Source organism: Anoplophora glabripennis, unplaced genomic scaffold (assembly GCF_000390285.2).
Source record: "Anoplophora glabripennis isolate ALB-LARVAE unplaced genomic scaffold, Agla_2.0 scaffold28, whole genome shotgun sequence".
Lineage (NCBI taxonomy): Eukaryota > Metazoa > Arthropoda > Insecta > Coleoptera > Cerambycidae > Anoplophora > Anoplophora glabripennis.
This window is the reverse complement of record NW_019416423.1, coordinates 422,680-448,349: the sequence shown is the minus strand read 5'-3', so window position 1 is coordinate 448,349 and position 25,670 is coordinate 422,680. Positions and strand designations below refer to the sequence as shown.

At 33.6% G+C, this 25,670-nt stretch overlaps 3 protein-coding genes across 10 annotated transcripts in view; 2 read left to right on the top strand and 1 right to left on the bottom strand.

Moving 5' to 3' along the window:
- LOC108909880 (tyrosine-protein kinase Abl) overlaps window positions 1-20,565 on the top strand; it is a 49,776-nt gene extending 29,211 nt beyond the window's left edge. For 3 of the 7 annotated variants that reach the window (XM_018714324.1, XM_018714320.1, XM_023454517.1), the window contains 10 exons: window positions 2,341-2,622; window positions 3,942-4,121; window positions 4,178-4,535; window positions 4,787-5,511; window positions 5,570-5,707; window positions 7,485-7,611; window positions 8,463-8,575; window positions 11,351-11,580; window positions 11,954-12,845; window positions 15,151-20,565. In XM_018714324.1, the coding sequence (XP_018569840.1) occupies window positions 2,341-2,622; window positions 3,942-4,121; window positions 4,178-4,535; window positions 4,787-5,511; window positions 5,570-5,707; window positions 7,485-7,611; window positions 8,463-8,575; window positions 11,351-11,580; window positions 11,954-12,845; window positions 15,151-16,439 (4,334 nt within the window). In that variant the 3' untranslated portion in view covers window positions 16,440-20,565. Of the gene's footprint in view, window positions 1-2,340; window positions 2,623-3,941; window positions 4,122-4,177; window positions 4,536-4,786; window positions 5,512-5,569; window positions 5,708-7,484; window positions 7,612-8,462; window positions 8,576-11,350; window positions 11,581-11,953; window positions 12,846-12,903; window positions 13,054-15,150 lie in introns of those variants that run through there. The other 4 variants (XM_018714325.1, XM_018714323.1, XM_018714321.1 and 1 more) reach the window with 3 other exon arrangements.
- Window positions 20,566-20,870: 305 nt separating this feature from the next.
- Window positions 20,871-22,764, top strand: LOC108909847 (probable DNA primase large subunit). Its single transcript, XM_018714276.1, has 4 exons — window positions 20,871-21,391; window positions 21,445-21,808; window positions 21,875-22,091; window positions 22,238-22,764. The coding sequence occupies exons 1-4, from the start codon at window positions 20,917-20,919 to the stop codon at window positions 22,562-22,564; spliced, it is 1,383 nt and encodes a 460-aa protein (XP_018569792.1). The 5' UTR covers window positions 20,871-20,916; the 3' UTR covers window positions 22,565-22,764.
- Window positions 22,765-23,018: 254 nt separating this feature from the next.
- On the bottom strand, window positions 23,019-24,973 carry LOC108909842. Of its 2 annotated transcripts, none has more exons than XM_018714269.1 (3): window positions 24,870-24,973; window positions 23,941-24,798; window positions 23,019-23,757 (listed from the first exon to the last, which is right to left on the bottom strand). In XM_018714269.1, the coding sequence occupies exons 2-3, from the start codon at window positions 24,626-24,628 to the stop codon at window positions 23,126-23,128; spliced, it is 1,320 nt and encodes a 439-aa protein (XP_018569785.1). In that variant the 5' UTR covers window positions 24,629-24,798; window positions 24,870-24,973; the 3' UTR covers window positions 23,019-23,125. The 2 variants fall into 2 exon arrangements, with proteins under 2 accessions (XP_018569785.1, XP_018569786.1); XM_018714270.1 differs by having other exon boundaries at window positions 24,897-24,943.
- Window positions 24,974-25,670: the final 697 nt, after the last annotated feature.

Genomic DNA, 25,670 nt, shown 5'->3' with positions numbered 1-25,670 from the left:
AAGATTTCTGTTCATTTTCTCTGTGTATTGGTGTATTTTTCTACCTCTGAAACTGAATTGATAAAAATGACTTCAGTCAATTCTTGCAGGAAAAGTCAGTGGTTGTTTTATAGAAATATTTTGCCTAACCGAAAACTTTACACTGGAAAAAGCAAATAAATAAAATAAACATGCGTGACTAATTATTTTTTACATTTAATGTCACTATTGTCAAAATACCCAAACAAACAGAAAAAAAGACAAAACTTTTCCCATAAATAAATAATAAGACAGTAGGTTTCTCTTACGTTAGAAAATGCAACGTCTTTCAAATTAGTTGCACTAGCATGTTAACATCGTTTCAAATTATAATTGCCTTCCATTTGTGATTTAATTAAATCCCGAGATTGTTTAATTAAATGTACAATTTGTTATCTTAAGCGATTGATGGCACTAATAAAATTAATTAACAGCACTTTGTTTATGTCTTTATTCAATGGTGCAATTATTTGCTCTTAATTTTTCCATGTTTACGGCAAAAAAATAACAATTTTCAGACGTTTAATGTATTGGAAACAATTTTATATAAACAAAATACTGAAAACGATTGCTTGTAGTACAGGAGTTTGTTTGTTTAATTTTTATTTACTACCTAGTTTACCCAAACAAATAAGGTTATCTAAACATCATGTCGCAAATAAATTCGTACATCACTTTACTAATACACTTTCTCTGGCGCATTATCTGACCTACACCACTTAACCTTGTTTAAGGTACCCAACAAATCCCAAAATATTAATCAGCAGACACTCATCTGCTTGTGTGAGTCACTCAGCATACTAATAAAGTATCTAAATGATACTTCCTATGTTTGCTTTGAAACCTGGGGGATACATCGGGAGCCGCAGGCTAGACGAGTGCATACTCTGTTTTGGTTTACATATGTACTTCTGTTTTAGGTTTGCTTCCGTTGTTTACCACAGCACGAACATTGTAATTCATTCGTTCTTATCAGGAATTAAGTTTACTTCACCGGGTCAACTTCCTGAAAGAAGTGTCTACCCGACACTGGAAATACGTGCGCTTACTGTGCTGATGTGAAACATAGTCTTGGTTCTAGAGTTTATTCTTTGACAAAGAGAGTTAAACCAAAATCGGGAGTAAAAAATAGTTGTTTTATTTTTTGATGGTTAAAACTGAATTATTGTTATTATATTTACGTCCGAGTTCATCAAAAGTAAGTAGAAATTAAAGTCTTAAATACATTTTTTTATGGAATTTTTGAGTAGGTACATTTACGATAAAGTGTAACTCCAGATTAGTAAAAATCTAAACGTTAAATTTTTATGATCTCTTATTATAGGGACAAAAACATTTCTGTACAAAAAAGATTATTTGATGAACTTTTTTTGTATTCGAAATTTGTAAAGATAAAAAAATGGTAAGAAAATTATAAGAGTATGTTATTTAATCCTCTTGTTAAACAGAAAACAATTAAATTAATGGTTGGTGATTTTGTTGCACCAAATTTGGTTTTTCTCAGTTTAATTTGACTTGGGTTGGTTTAAAAAAACCCTGTAACTTTGTAGGGATGTTTCAATTAGAGGCATTTCATTTTCACTTATTTTACGAATGTCCTATATCATTAAAATCAAATTTAATAATTGTAGATATCTGGTTAGATAAGGTTTGCTAGACAGTTGTTATTTCTTTTTTCACACTTAATTTAATCAATAATCAAAATGTTTTAATATTAAATATAATTTCTTAGTGCAAATACTATCTATAGGTACATGTACAATTTTTGTTTTCAAATTACAGGCTCTTTTTTTTCTACATTTATGGTCGCATATTTCATTTTCCAAGTAATTCTGAATGAATAAATCCATTTAATATATTATTCCCTTCCAAGAAACTCTTTTGTTGTCTTTGTTGCTCGATCCAAAGAAAGGAAATTACAGTTGAAGACCTAGATAAGATATCAGCTCCATTTGAAAGTTAATTATATTACTATTTAAATAATGCCATTTGATAAAGAGTGATTTTTAGTTGAGAAATAACAGTTCATGTGGTGAGTGAAGCTGAAATAATAAAAATATTGCAAGAGTAGTTGGTTCATGTGTTGTTGCGCTTTGTTTTGTCATATCGTTTTCGAAATAAATGAATGGCTCAAAATATGTAACGGATAACTGTAATAAAATCCATATTTCTCCAGATCAACGCATTTTAGTAACAGTTAAATCTTGAATTGCCATTGCATTTTTTGACAAAATTTAATTTTCATCATGTATTCATTTCATCAACACCTTGTACCTATCGTACCCTTAAATTTGAAGTAAAATCTGTTTTTTTTTTTTGCAGAAGCATTGCTTCAGAGCAGGCCCCTTCCCCACATACCCAATCTGCCCGATTCCGAAGCCCCTGGAGCGATTAACACGAACACGCTTGGTTCCGGAGGAACCCTGGGCACCCTTTCCAGCTCGTCTACCTCTGGCGCGCCCTCTACACCCATGTCTCTCGAGACTGCCAATCGATGGACGTCCAAGGAAAATCTCTTAGCACAGGAGGAGGACGACCCCCAATTATTCGTAGCACTTTATGACTTCCAAGCAGGTGGCGAGAACCAACTTAGTCTGAAAAAAGGTAAAGTTGTGGAACTGTTTTAGTTTTTTTGTTGAAGATATATATAACCGCTGCAAAATTTTTTATTAAAAAAAAGGTCTTGACTTGTGCAGTAGGTAAACAGAAATATTTAGGATTCTCATATCTCATATTTACTCATATATTGTAGTATATTAAAAATTATAAGTTTAAATGTTATACTGATGATTAATGTAGGTAATTGCTATTGATTGAAAAAAATGATTATATAGAAATGTTTGTCATCAATCAATCAATATGTTTTATAATGAAGGAATTTATTTATTTATATTTATTTGTGACAAAACTTTAGTTTTTTTCTCTTTGGTTTTGTCTCTTGTGAAAAAAAAATAACTCTTGGCCAAAAGGGGCGATCAAGGCTGGTTTTTAAAAAACTATTTCTGTCCAACGAAAAATCATACATTTATAGAAACATGAATAGGTATAGAAAAAATAAATATATCGTTAAAAATTACTAAGACTGTTTGGGATATTGCAAAATAATAATTATTACGGAGAAATATTTAGGTAAGCTATGCAACAAAAACATTATCAAAATGTGTTATTAATAATTATTATCCTGCGGTAATAAATTTATGCTGATATGTACTTTAGAATGAGCAAATACAGTGACAGTTTTCATACTTCCAGTTGCCAGTAGTTAATTTTATGTTGTTTTTTATGGCGCTGAGATATAATCGACAAATATGCAATTCTATGTTGTAAATTGTCACTCACACATTCGATGTCGTCACAAAGCTTAACTCATTGGCATTTGAATTCTAAATTTTTCATTATTCAAGATTAAAACATTCTTAAAACAATCTACAGGGTGTTTCAGATTAACATAGCATAAAGAAGTAATAGAACATAAAAAAATTGGAAAATGTTTCCTATGATTTATGGATCTATTATCTTTGGATTTCAAGATACATTATGTTAAACTTAACACAGAGTAAATCTGAAGTTTCAAGAAAACAAAAAGTTAAAGCTTTTTTTAAGGAACTTAAAGATCATCTAAAACCAGTAGAAAAAACGATGTTTTCTTTACAAAAAAATAACAATCCACGATCAAAGGAGAAAAAAATCCTTATTTTCTAATTCTATTCCTCTTAGAATACATAGTACATTATTCGGAAACACCCTAATAATGTCTTTAATAACCTTTATATCTATTTAATATGAGCTTTTTTAATGAGAGAAAAACATAAAAACACTATTTTTACATTACTATATGTATAATGAAATGCTTTGGCAAATATTGATATTTACAATAAATACAGCACGATTTCTCAGTTAAAACGAAGTACTTCCTTTTAAAGGTGAACAAGTTAGGATATTAAGTTACAATAAAAGCGGGGAATGGTGCGAGGCACACTCCTCGTCGAACCAAGTAGGATGGGTGCCATCGAATTACGTTACCCCAGTGAATTCGCTAGAAAAACATTCCTGGTACCATGGACCAATATCTAGAAACGCGGCAGAATATTTACTTAGCTCAGGTAATCACACTTACCGGAACTATTCTGTCATAATCATATTACCACTTTCTTTTAAGGAATCAACGGAAGTTTCTTAGTGAGAGAATCGGAGAGCAGCCCGGGTCAACGGAGCATCTCTCTAAGATACGAAGGGCGGGTCTACCATTACAGAATCAACGAAGACACCGAGGGCAAGGTGTACGTAACTGCCGAGAGTAAGTTCAACACTCTCGCCGAATTGGTTCACCATCATTCGATGTTGTCAGATGGGTTGATAACACAGTTATTGTACCCTGCGCCGAAACATAACAAACCGACCGTGTTCCCTCTTAGCCCCGAGCCTGACGAATGGGAGATTAACAGGACTGATATCGTCATGAAACATAAGTTAGGCGGAGGACAGTACGGAGATGTGTACGAGGCGATTTGGATAAGGTAAATTTTTGAGTGGTATAATTATTAGTCTTTTTTTCAAGCTAATATTTATAGTTGTACATTTTACATAAAAATTTGGTTATATACCGATTTGGAATACTGGGAAGTATGGGGGATTATTGAATTAAGTCAATATTAGAGGTCATTGGCACTAAGATTCGCAAACTAAACACAGTGCTTTAAAAATATAGTAGCAAATACTTGATTATAAACTTGAAATGGGTTTAACAAATATTTAAATTTTTTTTAAGGTACAACAAGACGGTGGCTGTAAAAACACTGAAAGAGGACACCATGGCTTTAAAAGACTTCCTCGAGGAGGCGGCCATCATGAAAGAAATGAAACACCCGAACTTGGTACAGTTAATGGGCGTTTGCACCAGGGAACCGCCATTTTACATTATAACGGAGTTCATGAGCAAAGGCAACCTACTGGACTACCTACGCAACGGAAACAAGGAACAAATTAACGCCGTCGTACTTATGTATATCGCAACGCAGATAGCCAGCGGAATGAGCTATCTGGAAAGCAGGTGTTTCATTCACAGGGATTTGGCGGCGCGGAACTGCCTGGTGGGCGAAAACCACTTGGTCAAAGTGGCCGATTTCGGATTGGCTAGGTTAATGAGGGACGACACGTACACTGCTCACGCGGGCGCCAAATTCCCGATTAAATGGACCGCCCCCGAGGGTTTAGCTTACAATAAGTTTTCTACAAAGTCGGACGTGTGGGCTTTCGGTATTTTGCTGTGGGAGATCGCGACTTACGGCATGTCCCCGTACCCCGGCGTGGACCTGACGGATGTGTATCACATGTTGGAGAAGGGATATAGGATGGAGTGTCCGCCTGGGTGTCCTCCGAAGATCTACGAGTTGATGAGGCAGTGCTGGCAGTGGAACGCCAACGACAGGCCCATGTTTAAAGAGATCCATCATGCCCTTGAGAATATGTTTCAGGAATCTAGTATCACCGAAGGTAAGTTGATCGATTTGCGAATTAGGTTTTTAGTACTGAAATCGTTTGTTTTCGGCAGAAGTAGAAAAACAGTTGCAAGGGAATGAGGCGCCACCGGTTCCGATGGGAACTCCACATATGTCCTACAAGAAGTCCCACTCGGGGAGTACGGGGAACATACATGGATTAGTCGGGGTTTCAGAACAGTCTTCTGCAGGTAAATATTTTGTGAAACTATGGAGGGGGATCCAAAAATAACTAGACGAAATTCGCTGTACGTGCCGCTCTTGTAGTTCGGGTTTCTCCCGCTAGATGGGTCCCTCCTGAAATAGTTTTCGTGCGATGACTATCGATTTTTTAAAATGGTGATATTCCAGAACAGCGTGTTGCATTGCAAATTTGTTTTCTGCTCGGTAAAAGTGCATCGGACACAGTTGATATGTTGTCTACAGTTTATAAAGAATTCAAGTGTTTGAGCGGTATTCGCGATCCAAACGCAGCGACATGTCGATCGAAGACATTCAATGCCCGGGTCGGCCTCGCACTTTCAGAACTGATGAAAACTTGGAAAAAATTTGGGCGTTTGTGTACAAGGATAGAAGCGTCCTAACTTGCTGAATTATCTGGTCTTTCGTGGAGCTCAATGCAATGCATTTTAGCCGAAAATTTGCAAATGAGATGAATCGCAGTGAAAGAGTGACCGAAAAAAAAGCCATTTTTCCACCTGTTTTTGAGACTATGACAGAGGCAACAGGGAAAATCCTAAAAATATCCAAATACTCGTCATGAAAAATGAAAATGAGCATCACTCAGTTTTTCGAAAATTTTCGAAAATCGCCCTTATTTCGGGGTTGAAAAGACAAAAAAAGTGAACAAATTAAGAATCATCAACAGTTGTAAAACCCCAAATATTTCTATTTTGTTATCAAAATAATATGAACGTGAAAATATCTAATTTCATATTTGATACGGTCTTGTCCGGATTGAAAATCAACCCATAATATCCCTAAAGGGGTGAAATCATCCCCTAAACGCCTAAAAATGCAAAAAATATATTAAAAATTCTTTTCTTTTTCTTTTATACGTGATAATTGAACCGTTAACCCACAATCACTAGATCTGAAGGAAAGTACCCCTAAATGAGGGTAAAACCACCCCTAAGTTCAACCATCGACTTCAAAGTACATAAAATAATTATAATGCATGAAAAAATAATGTTTCGAAATACATTCATTAGAATAATTTATACACAGATACTCCCATACGTTATCAATCATTTTAAAAAATAATCATCCCTCTCAAGGGGTAAAATCATCTCCCAAATATACACAAATTGTAAATAATGTGAAAAAATATTATTTTGATAACAACATAGAAATATTTGGGGTTTTACAACTGTTGATTCACTTTTTTTGTCTTTTCAACCTCAAAATAAGGGTCTTTTTCGAAAATTTTCGAATAAGATGCTCATTTTCATTTTTCATGACGAGTTTTTGAATATTTTTAAAATATTTTTAGGATTTTTCCTGTCGCCTATGTCAAAGTCTCAAAAACAGGCAGATTTTGCGGTCACTCGTTGTCTCCCGTTTGTTGACTTCTGTTCAAAAGCTCGTGTCGCTGCTTGTCGTGACTTGTTGGACCATTTCGAGGTGGACAAGAACTTTTTCGATGAAAGTGGGGCTGAAAGGGAAAAGTTTGCAGACATTCCGGAGATGAAAAGAAATTCTTAACATTTTTTGTCCGTTTATTTTTTAGTCGGGTTTTACAGTGGACCAGTTTCCAGTACCGTGCAGAAGTGTATTTTTAAATCATTTGTATTTGTAAGAGAATTTTTTTTTTGGATAAGTTCTGAATACCTGTATTTGAATTTTTAAGCAAAAAAAATTCGGAATTGTATATTATGCAAAAATAAAATGTTTATTGTAAGTTGTAACTTGTTTGAGATAAGGCGATTTACGTTGTTTTGAAAAAAAATGGCCTTTCTTCCTTTCTAGATAATATTAATGTGAGTTCTACCAAGCTATCAACATTCACAGGAGGTTGCAAAAATAGCATGGTGCAGATGCGAAGAACGACGAACAAAAGAGGAAAAACTGCACCTGCTCCTCCAAAACGAACAAGGTTAGTCTGTTTTCTTATGATTAAATGTAAATTTTGATTTGTAATGAAATATCATTGGTTCAATTTGATGTAATTTTAAATAAGTTTTGTTTCTTACCATTTGTTTAAAAGGACTCTATAGCAAATAGGCAACCAGCAATAAATTTTTATAGATTTTACTACACAGTTTGTGTAAATATTAATTAATGCACAAATAACAGACTTTCCTCTATTCTAACGTAGATTTTCTATAAAATGGACTTAGTTTGAAACTTAAATTACTTTTTGTTGTGAAGAAATTTGTAATTTACCGCATTTGAACAAGTAAATTACAAATTTCTTTACACCAAAAAGTAATTTGAGTTACAAACTAATTCCATTTTATAGAAAATCTGCGTTAGAATGGGGGAAAGTCTATTATTTGTGCATTAATTCATATTTAGACAAACTGTAATAAAATCTATAAAATTGTATTGCTGGTTGCCTATTTGTTATAGAGCCCTCTTAAATAATTTTAAAATGACTTTTTATAAACCTAGAAGCATAGAAGGGCTGTAAATATAACTTTGAACTGAAATAAGCAAAAAAAATTAAATTCCATATTGCTCTTGCTAATATTGATTTGTAAAAGCCTAAATCTTATGGCTTGTACGAATATTTTTTTTTACAAAAATCTGTTATAGACGTTTCCCGTAACGATCTATCAGGAAACATTTACTATTCCGGTTTATTTCATGAACAAATTTTTATCCAACGATAAGAGTTTAATTAATCTTTTCGGAGCTACGTGCTAACACCTAATACATACATACATTTAATATTACTAATCCCTAACCTCTGTGTGATAACGATTTATTGACTTCTGGTTGCAGCTTGCTGTCTTCTTGCAGCTCCTTTCGTGACAGTACGTGCGACGACCAGGGACAAGGCGACAACGTCTGCGAAGAGGGAACCGACTTAAACGGTATTAAAAAAAGATTTAAAGGTATTTGTTAAGAGACGATTTAGGCATGAATCTGGCCCTAATGAGGCATGGACTTATCTTGTTTAACCGCCTTTTCTGTATAGGGGGAATGCGAGTAGTAGGTACCCGGGTTTTCATCGCGAACCTTTGTCGGTGATGAATCTGAAAATATTGTGGGAATATGTAGGTTTTAAATCTAATAGGACTAACAAATCTCAACTTACATCATGCCTAAATTTCATAATATCGAGCTTGTACTAATAGCATTTTTTTTTTACTTACTAATCGCTGAAACTACTGCCTGCCAAGTATGCAGTGTCCAAGGTGAAGACGTCTATCGAGAAAGATACAGAGTGGATCAAATAAAAAAAAAATAAAAGTACGATCAAGTTTTTTGTCCGATACACTCACATTAGATCAACATATACTTCATCCCATTCATTTCTCTTATTATTTTTGTCACTGTGTTTTTGCAGGAGGTATTGAGTAAAATATGACACTTTTGCACTTCGTCAATCAATTTTTCTATGTCTATGCCCATAGCAACAGGATCACTCATCCTGGGATGTGACTGTTTGCAGGCTGACGTCCGATATATCGGTCATATGTCTCAATGTACATACATGCTCTATTCTCTGAAGCGACAGTCGAATCGGTCAAGAAATGGAATATGTTGTGTTTCTATTGTTGGAATTACATTGCTACCGATCTGTGCATGTTCAATTGTTTCATGTTCACTTTCGTCAAAAAAATATCGGTCCTCGACTTTCTCCGATAATTCTGGATAATTCATTTTGATGTTAATTACGGGCGAGGTATGCTTCAACTACACTAAATCTTTTCGTACTATGTTAACAGTAATCGACCTAGTTCCCTAAACTGTTGCACAGCTGCGATTAATAAACGATGACTTTAATTAATAAGTAATGTAGTACAATCAATCTGTCACTGCCTAATGTTAAATTTACAAAAAATACCACCTGGAAACAAAAAATATGGTGATATAGGAAAAAAATTCTAAGAAAGATGATGTCTTTTTCCTGTGGCGCATAAACGGCGAAGTTAACCTAAAAAATTCATAAAAGTCAAAAAAACGGTTTTTCGCTAATAAAAAAAAACGAACTCCAATCGAAAAACGTTAAATGAGAAAGTTGTAGTTACTAAAAAAAACCTATCAATTCGTATTTTTAAATATGTATATTACTTCGTCAAAACCGTCAAAAATCGACTTTTTTTGTTTTTGCTGTTATCTCTTGCAAATTAAGGTTTTGAAACTTGTTATTTACTGTAAATGTAGCCCTCGACAAGCAAAAAAAATAACTTAAAATTAAAAAATATTAAAAAAATTTCGAGTTATATCGATTTTTCGAAAAAAGGGTCATTTCGAAAATCGGCTCTTTTTGCTAGACGAATAGTGGTAGAGAAATGAATTCATGGTAAAAAAGAGTAATAACGATTTTATTAATTTCAAGTGTCCAAAAATGACTGAAAAAAGTACAAAATTTTTGGTCGCGTTTTTCTTGAACATCTTCCATTTTCATGTCTCGATAATGTCTATTACAGGAATCGATTGCTGACATTTTTACGCGAATTTAAAAAAGGAACGTTGCTCTGCAACCTTCTGGAGCCGAGAAATTTCTTTTTTTTTCAAAAAATTCCACACAATTCAAAATGCACAAGTGGCTAAAATGAACCACAGTATTTTTTTATTGAAAATATGTCTTCAAATTCAATCTCGTATGAATGGACGCTGTAGCACTTAAATAGTGGCCTGTGGAATTTTTTGAAAAAAAAATTATCTCGGCTCCAGAAGATCGTAGACCAACGGTTTTATTTTTAAATTCGTGTAAAAATGCCAGCAATCGATTCCTGTAATGAGACATTATCGAGAAATGAAAACCGAAAAAGATGTTCAAGAAAAACGCGACCAAAAAATTTTAACTTTTTTCGTTTTTGGACACTTGAAATGAATAAAATCGTTATCACTAATTTTTACCATGAAAGTATAACTCTTAAGGAAAAAAAAATAATTTCTCTACGACTATTCGTCAAGCAAGAAGAGCCCGATTTTCGAAAAATCGATATAACTCGAAAAAGTAACAGGTTCCAAAACCTTAATCTGCAAGAGATGCAGCAAAAACAAAAAGTTTTGACAGTTTTGAGTTTTTACTTTTTTCGATATATCTCGAAAAGTAATATAGCAATCGATTGGGTTTTTTAATAACTACAACTTTTTCATGTAACTTTTTTCGATTGCATTTCAAGGTTTTTTTTATTAGCAAAAAACCGTTTTGTTTTTACTTTTATGAATTTTTTAGGTTAACTTCGCCGTTTATGCGCCACAGGAAAAGAACACTATCTTTCTTATAATTTTTTTCTTATTTCACCATATTTTTTGTTTCCAGGTGGTATTTTTCTGTTCAACTTCTTGATTAGACTAATGGTGCAAATAATGACAGTCGGTGGCTGACTAAGTCACTGAATTCTAACAAAGTACATGACATTCTGTAGTGTCTGCATTATAAGTGGCAGTGCCAAGGACAGCCAATATAAGTAAATTGAAAATGAGACAAAAAATGAAATTTCACGAGAAAGTACAGCTAAGTATTGTTTTTGCTGCAACTCCGACAACAATATCAGAAAAAATATGCTGGTTATTTCAATAGCGATAATTTTTTTTTCTAATTTGAGCCTTTCTGTATTTCTCACCATTTTCTATACGATGGACGTCTTTACCTTGAATACCGTGTGTGTTTTTCTATATTCCGAACGTGAGAGCTTAATCTCCTTTCGCAGGTTTGACTAGAGAGCTTCAAAATCTCACGGCGGGCACGAAGTGCGACAGCGAAAGTGACCTTCAAGATCAGACACCCGACACGGACGATTCGGGCGCCCACTCGTATCCAGAGGTATCCACCGTCAGTAATCTTGGACCCGTGACGGGTTCCTTTAAGAGAGCGCCTATCATGGGTAACAGGGGGCTAGAGCAGAGAGGAAAAAAGACTAAAACTAAAGACTCGCCGATGGTAAGCACTGCAATAAGTACTTCTTTAAATTTTGTTGTAAAATTTAAAACGCAACACTGCATCATACAAATTCTATTTCCATTTCACTAGAATTTAATATTTTATGCAAAAAGTTGTGAAATTAACTGCTGAAGCACATCTGATAAACCGATAATCCGATAAATGTAATAAGATGAGGCGGTGACATATTGGGCCATCCTCATTTCACTGAATTAACGTTGGCCGTGTGTTTTTTGCCAGCTTGGCATTTTGTCAGAGGTCATTGACATTAATTCACAGACTAAACACAGTGCTTTAAAAAAATTGTAATAATTTTAAAGATAATTTTGAAATATATATTTAATTGAGAATTTTAGTTACAATGTAATTTTAGGTCCAAGTGGCCGCCCTAGAAGTGCAAAACGTTAGGAAGGCAATCAGTAGATACGGCACTCTCCCGAAAGGTGCGAGAATAGGGGCCTACTTGGAATCTCTACGACAGAGTGGTATGTCTACCAACGAGGAAACGGCCCAAGCTGCGAACCCTACCATAGAGCAGACGGAAACCACTCCCAGGTCTCTGTCTCCCAGAACGAATATTAGAACCCAACCGCAGATGATCCGGAGCAACTCTTCTAGCGGAGTGACTTCCTTTAACGCAGGACATCCTCCCAGTTCTCCGACGTCTAATAAACTCTCTAGAAATAGGAATATCGCTAGGAATAATACCAGTGATGTACGAAGTAGTTTAAGAACTTTCAAAGCATCTCAAAACAGTAGTTTTCGGGGAGGTAGCCCTTCTAGATCGATCCAACCCACGCTGGCAGATCTGGAGTTCCCTCCTCCGCCCACAGACCTACCTCCACCTCCGGAAGAATACGACATTCCGGGAGTTGACCAAGTCGACTGTAGCACCTCTATAATGACCTCCTCGCAGGAGCTTAAGAAAAAGATGATCCCCATTTCCCCCTTAACGACTAAGAAAATCTCGAAGGAACCGGAGAGCGCGGAGTGCGGCGATATCAGTACGCTCCAGCCGTCCGTCGAGGAAGCTAGTTCGAGATTTGGAGTCAGTTTGAAGAAGAGGGAGCCTAGCACGGACAGTTCTAACAGTCTGAAGGAGGGTAAGGAAGAAGTTAAGGAGAAGAGCCCTCAACGGACGAGCCTTACTCTCACTAGTCCCAGTCAGGACGGTAAGAGTCCTATGAGCGTTGATTCCGATGTTCCTATGGTCGGTTCGCCGCTGGAGCCCCTTCCACCCCCACCTCCGATGTTTCCCGAAACTAGTGAGTATAAAGTTGGAATATTTTAACGATAGATACAATATGTTTAAATTTTTTGCAGCAACGTAACACTCTTATTGGATTTGATAAAAACCGATAATATAACTAATGTGTAAATTAGTTGTTTAGTTTGTTAGTAGTGCAGCAGTGGACAATAAAATCTTTCCGGTATAAAGTAGCGGAACGTTGAAAATTTAGCTATTTAAATTATAATAGGAACAAATGTTTTTTTGAATTCATTTAAAAAGTATTAAAATACAAATAACGCCCACAAATAATATTTACTTTAATTTAGAGCTGGACATTCTCTGGTTTTTATAATTTATTTAAGGATCAGAGTTGCAACTATTTTTCTACTATTTTAGTGTTATCGTTACTATTTGAAAAATAATATTCTTAAAAAATTACACAGTTTGTCTAAATATGAATTAATGTGCAAATAACGGACTTTCCCCCATTTTAACACAGATTTTCTATAAAATGGACTTGGTTTGAAACTCAAATTAAGTTTTAGTGTAAAGATATTTGTAATTTACGATACAAATTACAAATTTCTTTACAACAAAAAGTAATTTGAGTCTCAAACTAAGTCCATTTTATAGAAAATCTGCGTTAGAATGGAGGAAAGTCTGTTATTTGTGCATTAATTCATATTTAGACAAACTGTGTAGTAAAATCTATAAAAATGTATAGCTGGTTGCCTACTTGTTATAGAGCCCTCTTAAAGAAAGGTAAAAAATTTTAGAGAACTATTTTTTTGTTGTACAATGTACAGAAACTGAAAAAATAACCATTTTCACGTATGAATTTTTGTTTAATAAAAGCATCCACCATACTCTTGTTTGGCATCTAGATAAAACTGAAAAATTTACATTCAATGTAAAATGTAATTTTGTTCAGAAAAAGTATTTTTTAAGCAAATTTTTAACTTTTTGTATCTCAAAAAGTATGCATGTTAATTATAGTGGATAACAACGTATTGAAAAAAAAGGGTAAAATGAAATCGGCCACACAATGTTTATAAAAATTTCGTCTCGTAATTTATACTCGAATAGCAGTTCGGTGAGTATTTGTAGACCAGTCTGCCTGATGTAGAATCGACGTCGGCGTGCTGGTCGCCAAAGCAAACCTGTATTGGTCCACTAGGTCGTAAATAATTTTTTTATATGGTATTTTGTGGTTTGGTGTCGAGCAAGTTCACTTGGCCTTGCCAGTGCTGTTCAGAGCAGTACTATGTTGTCGGTATAATAATATGTATTATTATTCATTAGTTGATATTATTATTTGTAGCAGGTATTTATAAATACAGCAAGATAGAACACCAAAAATATTGCAAACAATTAGAGCAATTACGCGGAGTTTAAACTTTCAAATCCATATTTACACTGAACAATACACGATGGAAACTTTTTATTGTCCACAACTGAACACAAAACTATTACGAGCACAATATCATCCATTCACGCACTTTTTTTTTAATTGTTGTACACAATTCATCAGTAGGTTCTTGAAGTAATAAATTATTGTGAGTAGAAAATTTAGAGAACGCTAAAAGATTTCCGTAAATATTTGCTATTTGTCAATAGGGTCGTTTCCTTAAGTGAAATTATACCTTCAAAAGTCCTAAAATAACGTTAAAGGAGGAAAATGATGGCATATTTTTTGGAAGAATTGGAAGATTTCATTACGTTTACGTTGGCAGTATGAGATAAAATTAAATTAAAATATATAAACCCAATTTTTCTGAAATAAAATAGGGAAGACTTATTAAATATGACAATTTATTTATTTTTTTTTGCTTGAGAATTTCTTGATTCCGATCTCTTATTGATTGCTACCCGTTCTGACGTGACGCGGAAGAGCCGGGTCCTTATTTTTACCGTGGGGATGGTTTAGGCTCATATGATATGTAAAAAAAGTATTAAAAGTGAGGTTAATGGTTAATATTCAGAATTTTTAAAAATGTAAACCAAAAAAGCTAGTAGGTATTTAGGATGGATATTTAAAAAACATTATTTTTAAATGTTACATTATTGTACGAGGACCCATTTTTATTCAACGATTCCATTGTGTATTTGCCTTTACAGCTGCTAGAAAAATAGTTCTAATGTTTAATCTTCCGGAAACTATGTCATCATATATTTTGCATCTCTTTTCTTGCTTAGAAAAAATTGCGAATACTTGTTAAACATAAATGCGAAATGATCCTATTCTTTTACAGTTCTTGTTACCACCTAAGGAGTGTATTTTTTATTCTACCGTTAATAAATGTGATTTTATCCGTTTGTAATGTAAATTAAATTTTTAGACGAAGACGATGCGGATCACTTCGACTCTCTAGACGACAATAAAACCTCGAAAGTGTTCAAGAATAAGCTGGTCATGAAGGAAATGGAACTCAAACTGGTTGCCGAGATAAAAGAGAGAGCCGATCAGAAAAGTAAAAATATTAAAGAATCTCCACTAGAACCCTTATTGGCTGTGAGTGGCATAAGCCATGACCCCGTAGCTCAGTTAGTGACGGAGCTGTCGCAATCCCTAAACATAGAAAAAGACGTAGCGAAGAACGTGATCCGAAAAAATTCTCAAGGGAACATTTCAACGACAACGAAGCCAGTAGATAGCAATGGCGTAACGCTAATAACACAGCTCAAAAAAATCGACACGAAGAAGCCCGTTAGCAAAGAGAAGGCCGAGAATGATTCTTCTATGATTATCGACTTTAAGTCGAGACTGCGAAAAGTGGAAAGCGAAAAGAAATCCGAGGATGGCTTGATCAGAAATGAAGACAACGAAACCGAGGCCAATAAACGGGAGAGCACCGCTAGCTCGGACAGCGGGAATTTGAAAATCGACGAAGGCGACGATAAAAGGAAATCGACTGGTAGCATAAGTAGTTTGAAAAAATTGTGGGAAGCCAAAGACACTGCTGACAATTACGGAAATATCCAGCTGAGCCCCAAATTAACAATAAAAAACAGTAAAAATGAAGAGGCGAGCGAAGTGTCTCCAGGGGAAAACACCGATGATTCCGCGAAAATGGAAAAAATTAGCAAAAACGATAAGAAACCCTGGCCCCCTAGTAACGAGGATAAACCCGTTATTCCTACAAAACCGCCAGTAAAGGCTGTCAAACCTATAATAAATCGCCCGACTGGATCAGCGATATACGCGACTCCCAATTCTAATAATTCTAAGCCTCCTATAATGGCAAAACCGACCAATATAGAGACTAAAGCTGCAGAGGACGAGGCGAAGTTGTCCTCAAGCGACAAAAGCGGAAAAGAAAATATTCTAGAAATTTCCCAGGCCTTGGAATCGACTCTGAATAGTATCAAAACGAATTCCACGGTATCCTCAGCGACTTGGTTACAGATCTCGGATAAAATCGGACTGCTGCACGGCTCTTGCATGGATTACGCCGACAATGTTGTCCCCGCCCACACCAAATTTCAGTTTCGGGAGCTGCTGACGCGACTGGAAAGTCAGGCCAGACAACTTAGATCGGCCGGTTCGAGGAACACGACGGATAATACAAGATGCATCAATGAAGTGAATAATACCATTAAAGATGTGGTGAATGTGGTGTTTCGATAAGATGACCGTATATTTTTTTAATTTATCGTACGATACATATGTATTTGACTGTTAGGACCACTGTATGTAATAATTTACTCTTAAGGTAAGTCGAGCATTTATCAAGTTTTATGCGTACGTTGCGGTGGTAGTATTTCCAAAAATCTTTGTTGACTTTTGTTTTTTGTGATGTCTCAATTTTAATAAAACGTAATACGCCGAACTGATTTAAAAGCGATGAATCGTATCGATATAATAAAAAAAAGGCGAATAGTTTTATCCCTCTCCGTTATCCAAGTTCAATATTCATTTTTTTTCACATCCGACGTACGTTTTTTAAATATGTTCATTGTCAAATTGTGTTTTTATGAGTAATTGTTTCCATTGCCTTTTATGTTTCGGGTATAGAGGAAAAAAAAAAATTAATCATCGTTTATGGCTTTTTCAAAATATTCTCCACGAAGATCTTTTGCATGCACCCGAACCAATTTTCGAAGCACTTTTTCCATTCCGATTGAGATACCTCCAAAACATGCGTTTTGAACGCTTTAACCGCTTCTTCATGCGTCGAAAAACATTATCCCTGTAATTTATTTTTGACGAGCGGGGATAAAAAAAGTCATTGGGTGCCAAATCAGGGCTATATGGTGGATAATTCATCAATTAGACTTCTTCAGTTCTTAAAAAGTCTCTTGTTCGGCCGATGTGTAAGTTCGCATTGTTCTGAGGAAGAATGATGCGTCTTCGGCGGTTGGTTTCTATTTTTCTGGCAAATAAATAGTTGTGTATCATTCAGAATTGACCGTCCGACGTGGCACTAACAGTTACCACATGTCTGGCTTTTTCAAAATATTCTTCATGACGATCAATACAATTTTGCATGTTCTTGAACCAATTTTCAAAGCATTTTTTCCATTCCGATTGAGGTACCTCCAAAACATGCATTTTGAACGCTTCAACTGCTTCTTCAGGCGTCGAAAAACATTGACCTTGTAATTTATTTTTGAGGTGCGGGGATAAAAAAAGTCATTGGGTGCCAAATTAGGGCTGTACGGCGGATAACTCATCAAATAGACTTTTTCCAGTTCTTAAAAAGTCTCTTGTTTGGCCGATGTGTAAGTTTGCATTGTCCTGGGGAAGAATGATGCATTTTCGGCGGTTGGTTTCTTTTATTTTTCTGATAAACAAATGGTTGTGTGCCTTACCACGTTTGGTTTTTTCAAGAAACAGGCAACTATTTGCTTAGAAGTGCTGGTCTCACTAATGCCCAAGGATGCCTCAATCTCACGATATATTACATGACGAATACAATATTCAGTTCACTCACATTATCAATGTTTTCTGGAACAAAAACCGATTTTGGACGATCTTCATGAAATTTGTCAGTGAGCGAACTACGGCCACGATTGAATTCCATATACCACCGATATACAGTGGTTTTTGATGGTGCTTCATTGCCAAAAGTTGAACTAAATTAATCGATGCACTGTTGTTGAGATAATCCGCGTTGAAAGTTGTAAAAAATAATCGCACAGATATGTTCGGGACTTAATTGTTTTTTTCTGGCCGAGACGAATTTTTCAAGTCACCGCAAACAACACAAATGGTGCCTGTACGTCAAATCGTTCTGAGTAAGTGTACCGACAAAAGTCAAACTTTACATTTAGGGACGTTGGTTGTCAGATGGCAGCACCAGGATCTTCCATTCCAGAAATATAAAAGGCACCCTCGTATGTAGTTTAAAAAAAAAAAACGAGAATTTTATGTTGCTGATGGCAGATTCTAGAAAGGAAAAAATGTATCTTTCAAACGTTTTTTTCTTGATAACTTGCAAAATTCCTATCAAATTTGAATACAACATTAAGAATCGATTAAACTAATAATTGATTTAATCAATTAAAATTGACATATCACAATTGAATGCCCTTATATTATTTTCACTGAACTGTGATACCATGTTTAGATTATGTTTAGCATTATATGCTCAATGATAATTTATTACTTTTATCCTATGAATTTAATGTTTTTTATATGTAAAATTTGAATAAGCAGTTTTTATTATTTTTATTGCTTTCATACCAGTTTTGTGTAAAAAAATATGAAAAAATACCGACTCTCTCACCATTTCTCTCGATATTAAAAGTAAAATAGGATCTTAAGGAATTTGGAGAAATAAAACGATACACAAAAGTGGCATTGAAAATTACGATAAAGAATATGCTAGTCTTTTTGTAATATATTATTTTGTATGTGTGAATATTAAATAATTAGTTAAGCTGAAATATTGATATAGAATTACTACCTAAAATTGAAAAATATAAATTTTGTACAATCCAAAGAAAAACCTAAATTAGTGTCTAATCTTTGTTTTTAGATTATTTTCATATAATTCATTTTCTACTTTTATGTACATATTCTAGCTAATTTTGTATTAAAAAATTTAAATTATTTATTTTATTTAATTATATGAAAGCAATTTGACACAACAATACTTTTAGATAATTTTGTTTATAATAAACATGCTCATTTTATTCTATAAGGAACATATTACGTATGTTCGAAACATGAATTTAAATAAAATTATTACTCATATACTTAAATATGTGCTTCACTAGTGTGTGTTTGAAATATTTTATTACAACGATATACTCAATATTTGTGCAAAAATAGTACCGTTTCGAAAAATAGTCGCTAATAAGTGTTACATATTTTACGTTATTAAATTATATTAGCATTTGACCTTATTAGACAATTATATTTTATTTAAAACGTGTACGCCTTTATTTTTTCCAACGTACATACAGGTAAAACATATTGCTCAAATGATATCCGTTAAACAGTCCGTTTACGAAATTGTATTTAATTTTTTACGCAAAAAAGGAAACTTAATTTACCACAAATACTTTTTAAACGCGTAAATGGGGCCATTAAGATCCAAACATTTTCTTAAAGATGTATGACGAATAAGTTTTATTTTATACAGGATGTTCAAAAAATTTGGAACCCCCCCTGCTATCAGAAAATACTGCTCAAACAAAAAAATGATTGGGACAAACGTTGCAGTGTTTTGACTGAGCAATCCAACGAGTCATTTAGTAAAAATTGACTTGACCGAACATAAAAATTTCCTTTTTTTCCATATTCGAGGTCAAAAATATGGTTCCATTTAAAATTTTTAACTTGACCTCTAAATGACCTTCAAGCTCATGGTCAAAGTCACATTCGAATGTAAAATGGTCCGCTCTTACCATTTCCAGGATCAAAAATATACAGTTTAAAATTTTCAAGTTGACCTCTAAAATCATATTTAAAAAATGCATTCGAATCATATAAAAAAAAAATTAATTTCTGGTTCTTAATTGGCCACTTTGTACTTGAAATAGGGATGTATTTCAGTCTCATTCTCATTTGTAAATGCCATTTGAATCGACTACTGATGATAAAACAGAAATTTTTTTAAAGCTTTTACTGCGGTGCTGGCACCACATTTGTGCTTGCTTTTAAACAATAGAACTTAGGGTTTACATGATGACGTTTGATTTACGTAAAGAAGCATTGATGTCTCAATGTTGTTAAAGTGCATTTTTAAATCCATTATTCGAGTAGTATGTCTTAGAAAAACAACAACAAAAAGATAGAATCACTCTCGTCAGCCTCGGACATAGCTCAAACCATTCCTAGAGTGAGGTGTTTTACCTTCCTAACCTTCCCCTCCCAATTTCTATTTTCAAGCACCATTTTTTATGAGTTTTGTGGCTACACCTTGTGTATTTTTTTAAATTGAAGAATACGAAATCTTATTTTCTTTTTAAGACCACCCGTTGCTCAGATCTCGTATCCCTCAAATTAACAAAATTGTGCCATGTTTTTTTGATTTATTGCAATAAGTAGAACCTTATATACTCACGTGAAATTCTAAAGTACTTTCCATTAGCGGTATCTAGTTTGTTTTATAAATTTTGTGATTGGAGTGTGTTAAAAGCGCGAGTCACACTGTCAGTAGTGTAGAATTTTTTGTATACAGTAATCGTCTAGCAGTTTTGATATTTTTTTGTATGTATATATATGTATGTATATCTATGCTGAGTTTTGTACAGGCTTTCTAGATAGGTGATAACAGACTGTAACTATTTAAAAATAAATTTGCTAATTTAAAATATTTTGATTTTTGATTTCACTACCATTATTATAAAATATACAAGATTACATAACTAAATTGGAGTTCGTTAGATTATAAATGATTTATTTCCAGTTTTCCCTTTTGCTTGTGTAACTGAATTAAGATTGAAAAAATATATTGTTTGATGCAGTGACCTAGAGGTGTAAAGACGATTTTAAACAAGGGGAAAAATTGGAAGAAGAAGCAGAAGAAATGCAACAAATGTCAAATCCATCAAATAAAAAAAATGTGAGGTTAGGTTACTTCATTGTATTTTTAAAATAGTAGAGAAGCAAAAAATAAAAATAGTATGCATGCAAACATAAAAATGTTTCCAAAATGACGTTTTATTTAAAACCTCCCCGAGGTTTAGTAAATTTACACGTTTTCCAGACCTGTGTTGAAGAGAGACTAAACTGCTATGATAATATCAACAGAAATAACAATGCAGATGCAGAAATATGTAATTTTCATTGCTTGGTCGAAGATAGCCCTTTAGACAGAACTGGACATTACTTGTTCAGACTTTACGCATACTTGAGCACTGACTTTCGACGGATCTTTTTAGAGAATGAAAAGAAGTTATTATTGCTGCGATTGCTATGTTATAAGAAAGAAGATATTAAATATTTCCTTAAGAGGCTATTGAAACATTCAAAGGAATGTGTAACTCAAGATAACGTACATGTAACCGTAAAAGATATGTACTTATTATTTATTTCTCTCTGTTCGCAAATGTTAAATCGAGAATATTTGAATCATATTATTAAAGAAGTTCACGTAGGTTCAGAATGTGAAGGATTCACATTAAAAGGTATATAAGTAAGGTGCACTTGATCTCTGCACTATCTTTTCCTTTTTTTTTAGTTCCATTTTATCAATGTGCTTCTTTAATTGTTCACAGAGAAGTGAATTTGAAAAATGGATTTGTAGAAATAAAATGCACAGATTGGAAGAGATTATTTTTATCTGTTTATGAAACTTACCTGAGGAGAGCTTTAACTGAAATGAAATACAGCCAAAATGTACGACTCGCAGTAAATGATGTAAGGATAAGAAGCACTTTTAAAGTTATACAAAATCATTGGTTTAAAAACGAAGGCAGCGAGAACGATAGTAGACTTAATTTTAATATTTCCAATATTGATGCCGAATCCAAATTATTTCCTCTGTGCGCGTTAAATCTGTATAAAGTATTACAGAAAACTAATAGGTTGTCTCATAATGATAGGTGAGTGTGAAAAATGTTGGACTTGGATTAATTACATTGGACTTAATTAATTTTTTATATTTGTAGGTTTGATTTTAGTTTGTACATGAAAGGAATTGGAATATCGTTGAGGGACTCATTAAAATTTTGGGAAAATACTTACACTAGACAACATAGTTCTTGTTCAAAATGTTCGCATAATTGGAAGGACAATGAGAAACGTTATATTTATGGGATACGTCACTTGTATGGTCTTGAAGGATCAAGAAAGAATTATACAGTTAGGTCTTGCAACTTCTTTCAAGTAAGATATTAGTTGCTGTTACATAAAGTAGAATTTAAAATACTAATTCGAAAAATATTGATATCGGTGATTTTCATCCATATGAGCGAAAAGTGGGTGAATTTTGTTGTAACGAGCAGTTTCTGTTCTTATTTGTCACTTTTTAGGAAAAAATACTCTCCGCTACAGAAGATGGCGGGTGTCCTTTCAAACATTTCGATGATAGTAATCTAAGACAAGTGTTACAAAAACTCCTTCCTAGCAAAGAGGATGATGTCGAAGTTATGATATACGAAAGGAAAGAGAATCCTAGTTTAGCTTGCAAATTATTTTATGAAAATGTTTTTAAAATTATTACTGATAATTGCATTGCCGACAATATTAGTTTCAGCAACCCTGTAGAATATTATCTGTCTCTGAAAAAACATATTAGTAAAAACAGTATAGACAGTGCCATTCAGGCTGTAGGACCGGTGGCAGTTGGTGAAAAATAGTCATATTTTGATAATAGTTTCTTGCATCAATACATAAAGATAAATGAATTAATCCATACAAAGGAAATATGTTTCACCTATACCTCTGACTTTCGGCACATACAGATGTATATTTTTTAATCTCAGTGTGATAAAATTGATCTTTATTTTATATAATTTTATAAAAAATTCTTGTGTTATTGATCTATCAATTTGTAGGATTTTATTTAACTGATCTTGTATATGTAATTTTGTCAAATAAAACAATTATTTTGTTAAATAGGGGTTTCCATTAAAAAAATCATTTTGGTACAATTTCTGGAAATCAAGGAATTTCCACAAAACATGAATATTTTTTGGATGAGTTTTTACCCTCCAATAGTCATAACAGTAGATAGGGACACATTTAGGAAAATTAAAACGGGTACCATTAAAAATCATAAAATTCTAAACGCAAAACATAATTTTACTCCTTTTCTATTAAAACAAAATATTCCATGGTATATAAAACTCGAAAATAGTAAATAAATTAGTCTATATCAACCTATTTGGATTTCGAATCACTAGATGTACTGCTGTTGTCTATGCTATGTCGTTTATACAAGGCTCCATTGCTTCATCCATTATATTATCGATTTGCCACATTTTCACCTCCATTTCTTGCCATACATACTGAACACATTTTTTCCACTTGTCTGGAGTAATATGCAGTATCGCTTCTTGCAAAACATCAGCAAATTTAAATGAGGTTTTGTCTGCAACAAAGTGCTTTATGTCGGACCAGACGAACTCAATCGGGCTGAGTATGCAGTGGTACGGCGGCAATCGTAACACAATTTTATTTTCCGCTTTTGCCATTTCGTCAACGATGTATTTATTATATTGCTTCTTGTTGTCATTTACAAGACGCAGTAATTGGGCCTTTACCATCGTATCGTCGAATGGTATATTTTTTGAATAAAGCCACTCTTGGATATCACATTTTTTTGAGGATGTTCTGGGAATTTTATACAACTTTCTGCAATGATACGGAGCATCATCTAGCACGATTACGGAGTTTGCTTCCAGTTTAGGTAAAATACTGGAAAACCACTTCTCAAAAGATGGGCAGTCCATTTCGTTGGAGTCCCTACTTTTTTTAAGCTCGAATATGCACAGAGCATCAGGGAGAAAACCATTTTCGCTGCCAACGTGGCAAATTATAAGCCCTTTATCTAAAAAAAATATGTTTGTTACTTTAATGTTAATTGTAAAAAGTAATTACTAAAAACTAAGGATAGTTGTAAAACCAAGAGCTGGGTTTTTTTTGTTCAAAATTGTTTTATTTGTGAGTGTTAGTTCCAGATCTTTGGGATATTTAAAAATATTTTAATAATCTTAAATCACATACTTTTTACCTGACGGATTTTTTAATCCAACAGAAAAGCTGTCCAAACATGCTTGTCTGGATGATGTAACAGACTTTTTGGGTTTTGTATGGCCTGCATTGATCCATGTTTCCCCAAGGTAGTAAATTTTGCGATTTTCGTTTCTGTATCTTTTAATTGTGGTTAAATAGCCTCTCCTCCAACGTCTAATTTCATCCCTGTCTAGCAACAAGCTACTGTTTTGACATTTTTGAAATTTGAATTTTAATTTTTTTAGTATTTTTAAAAAAGTGGTTTTTTTAAAATTAGGTAAATTTGGATCATTATTAACAGCTTGTAATACTTTAACAATTGATGGACTTTCGTTCCTAAAAAAGAAGTCGTAGACTTTTCCCCTTATTGCAGTTTTATCGAAATTGCATATTGAATCGAATGTTGTCCTACGATTTTGAACTGATTTTGGAGCAGATAGAGTTCCTGTAATTTTATATTCCTTGATTATATTCCGAACGCTGCGGTTACATATCCCTGTTTTATGTGCTACTCTTTCCTCAATATCGCCAAGAAATATGTCTGGATTTTTCAAAATTTCTGTTTTATAAACATTTAAAACAACTTTCTTTATTTTCACATTGAGATGTCCTATTCTCCGCCTCTTTCTGGGAGGATTTGCAGTATTTGTGCCAGTCACTTCATCGGCAGAATCGGTACTAGACATCTTAAATTAATGAACATAAAACTGCGAATACACAACACATTAAATTAAAACTATAATACAATGCGAAGGTACAGCTTTCATTAGGACTTATTATAGTTTTCTTTTTTTTGACGAGATCCAATTTTCATTACTTTACTATTATTGGTGTTTCTAGGATTTTTCAGGAAACCCTTGAAGAAAAAAAAATTCTAGGTATATTGTTGTTTTAATCATAATAAATTACACAATCAAAATTTCATACCACTTCTTGTCCTTTTACCATACATACACATTTTTAGCGTATAATGCACACTTTCTTTGTAAACAAAACATAACCCATACATTTGACAGTACTGTACTGTCAGGGCCAGGGCCCGAGAACTTATACTTGAAAATATGGGGACACTGGGAACCACGTGACTTGAGATGGATATACAAGTTGGGGAAAGAGTCTATAGATGTCGCCACAAAGATTTTGTAGAATAAATTTTGACAATTGCAATTATGAATCATTCATGTCATTCTTATTGCTCATGTTTATTGTTGGTTAGGTTTGGCGAGTGTTGGTGTGTGTTTTATTTGTGTTTTTAGTGTGTTTTATTAGATATTTCATTCACATTTATTTATATAACATAATAATGTCTGATCATCATATAATCACATTTTTTTATTAATAATAAAATGTTTTGTTTTGTTTGTTTTTAATAAAAAATGTGATCAGAGGTAGGTAGTTTTTTTTATGGATATCAACACAACGAAAAATTTAAAGTTGCATAATAAATCTCTATTACAAGAATTAATCAAAAATTGGTTTAGTAAAATTATTTACTTGTAATATTTTTTTATTCGCCGTGAAAGCTAATACAATATAGAAAGCACTGAAACTCTATAATCATTTCCACTCTTTTTTTTTCAAAATATGTACTGAAATTTGAAATTTTTTCAACAAACATTTTAAAAAGTTACAGTATCAAAATTATTTCTTATTTTAAGTAGGAAGACTATTACAGCATTTAAAAGTGTCTTTAATGCTTGAGTGATTTTAATGCTTTTTATCAAATGT